Consider the following 9,591-nt stretch of genomic DNA (forward strand, 5'->3'; position numbering starts at 1 on the left):
AAAGTTAAACATTTTAGATTTGATTTTTGGTGAAGAAGAGAACAAAAAAAGGAAGGTTCCTCTTCCAATTAGCGGTACCCTATGTTTTACTATATTAGGTGGCGTTTAAAACATTATTTTCACTTGAATTTCCATATGTTTTTTTCATTTTTATTGTTTAGTCAAAAATGATTGAAGAGTTGAATCACGTGGTGGGAGAGAGACATGATCTACTAATCAAAAAGCAACTTCACTATTTGTCAAGTCTTATTCTATAAATAGCTCTCGAACTGAGACAAAAAATCCCACAACACCATCGACCTTGGGTGACCTGAAGGACACAATTCATTTTCAAACAGCTAAGATTTTCAGACAAGCAGCTGAAAATATGGGGTTTAACAAAATGGGTTTGGTCTTCACTTTTGTAGGGTTTATGTTCCTTGATGGTTTGCTCCTTTGCAAGGCTATCCGTTATTATGATTTTGTCGTAAGTGTGCTTGCTATATGCATTACTCTCTAACATAAGAGCATGCATGACTGCTTAAATTTAAAGATGGAATGTGCTGCAAGATGCGTGTGCATGCCCGGATTTTTTTATATTATTTTATATTTTATATTGTTTTTATATATGAACATTGTGCATGGATTTTTATTGGGTATTAATTCGTTGTGCTTGTTGGGGTTTGTATGTATGATATTTTCTGCAGCTAAAAGAAACAAATTTTACAAGGCTGTGCAGCACAAAGAGCATCTTAACTGTGAATGGTAGCTTTCCAGGGCCAACCCTTCATGTTCATAAAGGAGATACCATTTATGTCAATGTCCATAATCAAGGATTGTACGGTGTCACCATTCATTGGTAAACCCCGCAATTGTTTTTATGTTTGGTACACGGGGTATGTCTTGTTTTTAGCTTTGTCTTGTTCATTCAACATTTTGCTTTGTCTTGTTCAATTATTGAAGGCACGGAGTGAAGCAGCCAAGAAATCCTTGGTCGGATGGACCCGAGAACATAACTCAGTGCCCAATTCAACCCGGAAACAATTTTACTTACGAGGTTATATTTTCTACTGAAGAAGGAACACTATGGTGGCATGCCCACAGTGATTGGACACGCGCCACCGTCCATGGTGCTATCGTTATTTTTCCGGCGAATGGCACAACTTATCCATTTCCAACGCCTGATGTAGAAGAAACCATTATTTTAGGTACGTTAATTTTTTTTTTAAAGATTTTTATCATAAAGAGTCCTTCAAGTTTCATCAAAATATAAAACATAATAATCAAATTGAAGTTAGGAATACCAAATATGATTTCAAGTGAAAATATAAGAACAAAAAGTGTAATTTACCTTAGAAAGGAAAAGTAACAAATTTTTTTTTTGGCGAAGAGTAATTAGTTGGAATGTGCACATATGCATTTTGGAGCTCTCTAATTTATGCCCATCTTTATCATATTTGCTGAAGCAAACCTAAAGGAAGAATCTTGATGTCCCTTTTACATTCTTCTATATTGCGAAAACATACAAAACCGAAACCAATTATGAAGCAACAAAAATGTTCACATCGGTGCTGCAGTCGTATATAGTACTATTAAATAGATTTATGCTAGCTAGGCCTGCCTAGACTACTTTAAAGTACTTGTACATGCACATATATGCATCGATATTTCTTATCTTAATAATTATTATATCATGTTGTGGCAGCATCATGGTTTAAAGGGGATATCAAGGAACTAATAGATGAGGCCCTCACAACTGGTGGTGATCCAAACGTGTCCGATGCCTTCACAATCAATGGACAGCCCGGAGATTTATACAGTTGTTCCAATGGTACATAAAATAAATTAAAACAATTATTTATTTATTTATTTATAATGTTACTATCATGCATATAAATTAGTCAAAAAGCAATGGATAGGTAGTGCATGTTTTTCTAACAAGCTAGAGTACTTTTTTTTTTTTTTTTTTTTTATTGAAGTACTTTGACACAAAGGTTGAGTACGTAACACTTTAATTATTTAATTACAATGCGCGTAATGTAGCAAGACTTCTGCATATATGTATATATATATATATATATATATGTGAAATATAGATAAATTATAGGCTTGCAAAGGGAAATATAATAGTACAATAGATTTATCAGCTTTGTTGGCAATTGACATATATGCGGTGAGTTTCTAGAACATGTAATAGTACTCAATAAATATCTAAGGAAAAAGAAGATTCAATTAGTATTATTCAGGTTTCACGTCTAACTTTATCACTAAGAACCTAACTCTTGTTAATTTGTTCAATGTTTATGTCAATGATCAAGTCAATGTTTTCATTCCAGAAAGCCAAAAAAATAAGATTAAGTTGATGTTCATTTCGTACTTGTTGTTTTTCTTTCGTTACATATATGCTTTGTAAGATAACCAAATCCTTAACCTATCTCATATATGTTTATCTGTCTTAAAATATTAATTTTTCACCACTTAATGAAACATAATTTCATAAGAAGAAAGAAAAATCAAGACTATTATTAATAAAAGAGGAAAATGTTACATCTAATGTTTGAAAGGAGTACGTAAAATGCTACGAACTCCAAAATAAATTTAAAATTTTGGATTATATATATCAATTGAGATGAAAATGTTTAGTTTCTTAATATTATATGCAACATTATTTTGTTGGTGGCTAAAATTTTAGAGAAGTTTTGGTAGTATTTCTTTCTTCTTTTTATTTTTTATTTTTTTTTTATTAATTTTATGGAAAGGCTAGTGCCCAAATTAATTAATAGAATTCATATGAATATGAACATCTTTTTGTAGTATTTCTATCTTGATAAAAAAATGTTTTTTTTTTTTTTTCTAGAAAAATGGGTGGGACATATTTTGATTGCATCATGGAAATTGGAAATTTTAGTGCTACTATTTGCACACCTAATTTCCTCTCTTTACACACCCTCTCCTTTTTAAATTTGAAATTACAAATTTATCCCAAAATGAAAAGACTATAAAGGACAAAAAAAAAAAAAAAAAACAGAACCCCAAGGTGGACCTCCGGCACTCCCTTTCTCTTTCTCTCTCTTTTCGCCCCACCTCCATTTCTCTCTCCCACATCTCCCTCTCTCTCTCTCTCTCTTCTCTGCCTTTTTGTCACTTCTCTTCTCTCCTTTGTCTATTCTCTCTCCGATCTGCTGCAGAGGCTTGCGACCTTGTCGGCCTCCCCATCGGTCGTTGTCGTCGTCGACCAGTGTGGAGGCCAGCAAGGTCGCCAGCCTCTGTTGCAGATATGAGAGAGAAATAGACAAAGGAGAGAAAATAGGTGAGAGGCAAAGAAGAAAGAGAGAAAGAAACAGAAGGAAGGAGAGAGAGAGGGGGAGAGAAAGGGGAAGGGAGACCGGCCGGTCTCCGTCGATAGTGGATGAATTACTCTTCACTGACGCTTCCTAGATTTTTTATTTTTTTTTTGGAAAAATTTTAGCTAAATGATTTCAACTATACCTCATGTCTCTATTCAGGACATGAGTTTCACTTTGTGTCAACTGAAGACTGAAATTTTTATTTTATGTCAATTAAGGACCTTTTTTTTTCTCAACTTTGGCTTCACATTAGACTCATTAAACCTCCATCAAATTATGCATCTCCTCTTTACAACAATATATATTTACATCACCTTAATCGGAGCTCTACAAATTCAGATAATCGGCCTCAAACTAAGGTACCTGAAACTATCCAATTTTTCAGATATTTTCCTAGAGATCTGATTGTACAGTTTCGAGTACTTTACTTTGAGGCCGATTATCTAGAGATGTAAATGTTCGATTGGAGTGATCTTTATATGGTTGTAGAGATGAAATGCATAGCTTTAAACTCAATATAAGTTTGCTGAGTTTGGTAGAGGGTTTGATGGGTTTAATGTCAGGACAAAATTGAGATAAAAACTGAAAAAAAAAAAAAAAAGAGGGTCTTTAATTGATACAAATTGAAAGTTTCAGTCCTCAGTTGACACAAAGTGAAATTCATATCCTAAATAGAAATATGAGGTATAGTTCGAGTCCATTAGCTAAATTTTTTTTTTTTTTAACCAAGGGACCCTTCCTACATATTAATTCTAGCAAACATACTTATGAGGACCACCCCTAGCTATTTGTCTCGATTTTGGTTGAAAATAGATTCTTTGTTATACTTGTCTTGAACTTAATAAATTGCAAGAATTGCGAGTTTATGAATATGACAGTATTAATCACGTACTTAAAAGATATTATAAATAAATCATTATTAAAACGAGAAAATAAAATTAAACTCAGTAATGATTTGAATCTCATTTTGATTATGCATGCATCTTATAAATGATTTCATATTGCAGAAACGATGTACCGTTTGTTGGTTGATTACGGAAAGACCTATCTTCTCCGCATAATCAACGCAGTGATGAACGAGGAAACATTTTTCGGCATTGCCAATCACAACCTCACAGTCGTCACTCAAGATGCGGCATATATAAAGCCCATAACCACCTCCTACATCGTCATAACTCCAGGCCAAACAATGGACGTCCTGGTCACCACAAACCAGACTCTCAGCCATTACTACATGGCCTCCACTCCTTTTGTTGATGGCGATGTTGACTTCAACAACAGCACCACCAGTGCAATACTTCAATACACAGGCAACTATAGCACCCCATCAACCATACCCTTTCCAAATCTTCCTAGTTACAATGATGAGACAGCTGCTTCAAACTTCACCAAACTTGTAAGGGCTTTGGCAAGCGAGGAACACCCTATTGTCGTCCCAACAAACATCACAACACAGTTGTTCATCACTGTCTCAGTGAATGAAGTTGTTTGTGCCAATTCTTCATGTGCTGGGCCTGAGGGAAATAGGCTTTCTGCGGGCTTGAACAATATTAGTTTCGTGACCCCAGCTACTGATATTCTGCAAGCATATTATACGTATGTATGATTAATTTTCGAGTAATGTTATTGAAATCATTTCAACTGACCATCTTGTGGAATGTCTTTTTTTAGGGGGTTGGAGGGAGTTTACAACGACAGTTTCCCAGACAGGCCGCCTTATGTTTTCAACTACACAGGAGACGTGGGAAACAACACATTATATCCAACCCTAGCCACAAAGGTTAGGTTTATCGAATATGGTGAAGAGGTTGAAATCATCTTCCAAGGGACCAACATCCTTGCCCCTGAGAACCATCCTATGCATCTCCATGGGTTCAGCTTCTATTTGGTGGGAACAGGTTCTGGGAATTTTGACAATACAACTTCGCCCAACACCTACAATTTGGTTGATCCACCAGAAATAAACACACTTGGACTTCCAAAGAATGGATGGGTTGTTATTAGATTCGTTGCTGATAATCCTGGTACGTACATTCTATATATAATATATAAAAAAGTAATATTTTATTACTAGACAGTCCAATAATATAACTATGCATCTTATATATGTTATTAGACTTAATCTAAATGCTGATTATATTTGATTGTTGACTAATATGGTAACATAAGCATTTTATGTTATTGATCAGAACATGTGTCAATTAAGAGAATACTTACATATATTGGTACCTAATTGATGCAATTGATGTACATCTCATTTGTGCTATGCAATTAATTAGGTACATTTTTTAAGGGCGACAATGCTAGTTAACTAAATGAATTGGTTAATGATCATTTTCAGGAGTATGGTTCATGCACTGTCATTTGGAAAGACATTCCAGTTGGGGAATGAACACGGTGTTCATAGTGGCGAATGGAAAGACCAATGAAACAACTATGCTCCCACCACCTGCTAACATGCCTTCTTGTTCCAACTCTTAAATTTGATTTGTACTTTTTTTTCCATCTCAATATATATTTAGGCTTGATTTGTAAGAATAATGTAAGCCTCCAAATTCTTGTTATGATAAATTATTTTGGCAAGAAAATTAGCTGACAATTTTTTTTCACTTTCTTTAGATTTAGTCTAGTTCCGAATTTGTATTAGATTATTGTCATGTATCCCCTAAAAGGTTAATTAAAACAATAAAATCCAACGTCAGTAGATTAATAGATTGGAATAGATTGGAATGGAAACATTAATCCTACACCTCGTTGCAACATAAAACTACATAGTGGATAGAATAATAGTTTAAATTAAATAAATCATTTAAATTAGAGAATAAAAAAAAGAAGAATTTCTTCGATTTTCTCAGCAACTAAACAATTACGCAAACCATCACAAAAATTAAAAATAGAGAAAATTCGATAAAGTTTCTTTAGGACTCTCATCAATGCCGCTGGCTCCGGTGTCTTGAAGATTGCAAATCCAGCTGTCGATTGCATCCAAAAATTGCGTATGACTACTTGCGTTGTGACGCTAATGCTTCAGATGGTAGTAACGAGGCGAAATTGCTCACAATTTGATGGAGCTACTAGTGTTGAAGACATCGTCGATTTCACTGCAAATTCACTAATCAAATTGCTTTATTCAAATCACGCCTAAATAGAGAAGCACGAAGACGATGGTGACGGTCAGAGATGCGAGAGCTTGCCGGAGATTGGAGTTGGCCAGAGATCGGAGTTTGTTCAAGGTCGCAAGGCTGGGATGAAGGAGAATTTAACTTGGGCTGGACTATGTTGTATTAGATCTTTTTTAATCCAAAGTCATAAGTATGGGCCAAATATGGGAGAATGATTAATTATCCTACTCCCACTCCTTATTCTGCCCAACAAACTTGTCCAAAATGCATAGCCCAAGAGTCCATCAATGCATGTATGAACATTTCAATTTACAATTTAAATTATAGTCGAATTTGAGCCAAGTCTTGAAGATCGCAAATCTAGTTGTCGATTGCATCCAGAAATTGCATATGGCTATTTGCGTTGTGATGCTGATGCTTCAGATGGTAGTATCGAGGTGAAATTGCTCACGATTTGATGGAGGTACTTGTAACACCCTGGATTTTTCAATCTTATCGTGTGTTGACACGTGTTTTTCAAATTTCTTTTGTATTTAGAAGCTTAAGGTTTATTAAAGGAAATGAAGTTTCCTTTATCTTTTGGGTAACTAACTTGTATTAATTAGAGGTTTAATTCCTTTATCTAATACCGTTGGATCTATGAGGAACCGGTCCAAGCCAAACCAGGTCAATTTGACCCACGTGTTTCGCATCCGGGTGAACCCGCCCATTTCGTCTCACATAACTTGCAACCCGTGGGTTTTCTCTTGACCCAGTTCGGATTTTAAGCCTAGTTTGTGCATTTTTAGTGTATTTTGTCTCACATTGGAGACACAAAACTTCTTACAACCCTCTTGTGCCTATAAATAAAGACGCTTGTCCCTCATTTTCACTTGCACCACCTAGTGAAGTTCCTTGATTTTTTGGGAGTCTCTCTAAAAAGTGACATATCAAAAGAGAAGAAAATTTTCATAATCTAAAAGTTTTGGAGTGCAAGGAGGAGTCTAGCTTTGGAGGTCTACAACCGGGTAAGTATTTTAATATTTATGCTTTATTTATTTATTTTTAGGATTTAATTTTAGGATGCAAGTTTAGGTTAATTAAGTAGGATTTATTTATTAATTAAGCATGCCTACCTTTATTTTTGGAGATTTAATTATTTAATTAAAGGATATTAGCATGCTAGTATTAGTAAGTTTTTATTACAGAGATTAAGTTGGATTAATCTAAAATTATTTTGAGGAATTGCTTTGAGGTAAAGCAAATAGTTAAGTGGTTTGACTTTAAGATAAAACTTGAAACTTGTAAACCCTTAAGTAACTTATAAAGAGTAAAGTTTAGTCCACTCAGGACTAGTGACTAGCGACGTGTGACTAAAGGAAAGTGTAACGCTCCGAACCTCGGGCCCATAAAAACATTGAAACATTAACCTTTTAAATCTGTTTTCTCTTTCCTTTGAGCCATGCACATAAATAAAAATAAATAAATTTATTTCAAATAAAACATTTATGTAAAACCTCTGTATCATTCCAATTTTATCGGATGGCCGCAAGCATGACACGCATAAATCGATAAATGGTCTAAATTTTGGCTCAAAGGAAAGATAAAATAGATTTAAAAGGTTGATATTTCAGTGTTTTTAAGGGCCTGAAGTTCGAGGCGTTACAGAAAGGTCATACCGTCTTTTTTTATTGTTAATCGTCCTTAACTTAGAATTTGTTCTATTTTGTCGATTTTGTTTCTATCGAATTACCCAGTTGTCGAGTTGTTAAGAAGTTAAGGTTGTCGTATTGTCTAGTTACGAGGATTTGCCAAGATAGGACTGTGCACGAATGTGGAGGGCTTGCAGAAGAGAATATTTGAAGAACATTGTATTCCAGGTAGGGGGATTTATCCTACATTCCTGACTATGGACTTTGTGTGTGTATGTGTAGTTTTTAAACTGTTATAACATTCTATTATGTTTATTGTGTTTGGTCTGAGAGTAAGGGTAGCCTCGTCGGTGACCTTGGGTTCAAATCCTTAAACACTCTAGAAGAATTGATCACTTACGTTATGGAGTACTTAGCCAAGTTATTACATGTGACGTATACTTGTCGAAGACAGAGCTCATAACTGATCCGGTGGCAGGCGATACAGTTTCTCAATTGCGAGTTCCTATCTCTGTTTACCAGGGCACTCTCGTTACGGTAGCTGTCTTTTGCAACTGACATCATAGTTGTACCTAATGTGTATCGACCATCTGAGTTATTGTTATTTATGGGTTTTTTGCATGTTTGCCATATACTGCTGCAGCTGATGTGTTAAAATGATTTTGTGAAAATGTTTTGGGATTTTAGAAATCAATCTTTCACAGAGAAATGTTATTAAAAGGTTTTCAAACCCAGTAGGGACAAGTATGTGGTCACTTGTCGTTCTGCTCGGACTTTTTTGTGTGAATAAAGTTCCCAACCAAGAAGTACCTTTTGCTCGGAAACTTGGGGGACTTCTGTTCGTACTACTTTTCCTTTTAGCATAACGAAAAGTCACATAAGACTTAGCATCATGTCGTTTGGGCTCCTAGGCTCCGACCTCCTAGCTAGGCCCAAAGGCTAAGCCTTTCCTAGGCTCCTGGGCCCCTAGGCTCTGACCTCCTAGGCCCAAGGACTAAAGCCCTTCTTAGGCTCCTAGGCCCTGATCTCATAGGCTCCAGCCTCCTAGGCTTCAACCTTTTAGGCTCCGGCCTCCCAAGCTCTAGCCTCCTAGGTCCGACCCGTGTTAACTCATTCGGATCCCCGAAACGGGTGACACGTGGCACTCCCACAATGCAAGTTATCATAGGGGACACGTGTCATCATCAAATTGGTTAACACCCTTCAAAAAGTACTATAAATGAGTACTTTCTTGTCAGAAAAGGACAATTCAATCATTATTATACTATTCACTCACTCTGCTAAAATATTCTCATAACACTGACTTGAGCATTAGAGGAGGTTTGGCCGGTACCACACTAGTGCCCTTCCAGCTAACTTTTGTGTGTTTGCGCATGGTGCTTTGGATATTACATTTTCACCTCTACTCACTAGTCAGACTCAGCTACCCGATCCTACCCCACTTCGACGTGTCATGCTCTCAGTAGGAGGTCAACGGGTCCACATGATTTGACTCGATGTTGAGTGCTCTAC

General features: G+C 35.8%; 1 protein-coding gene across 1 annotated transcript; it reads left to right on the forward strand.

Annotated features, from left to right (window-relative positions):
• The first annotated feature begins 305 nt into the window (after nt 1-305).
• LOC147277450 (putative laccase-9) lies at nt 306-5,914 on the forward strand. Its single transcript, XM_086252802.1, has 7 exons — nt 306-466; nt 687-838; nt 943-1,187; nt 1,685-1,810; nt 4,334-4,922; nt 4,998-5,350; nt 5,668-5,914. The coding sequence occupies exons 1-7, from the start codon at nt 368-370 to the stop codon at nt 5,805-5,807; spliced, it is 1,704 nt and encodes a 567-aa protein (XP_086108928.1). The 5' UTR covers nt 306-367; the 3' UTR covers nt 5,808-5,914.
• Nucleotides 5,915-9,591: the final 3,677 nt, after the last annotated feature.

The sequence above is a fragment of the Dryas octopetala genome, chromosome 8 (genome assembly GCF_963921425.1).
Source record: "Dryas octopetala chromosome 8, drDryOcto1.1, whole genome shotgun sequence".
NCBI classification, from domain to species: Eukaryota; Viridiplantae; Streptophyta; class Magnoliopsida; order Rosales; family Rosaceae; genus Dryas; species Dryas octopetala.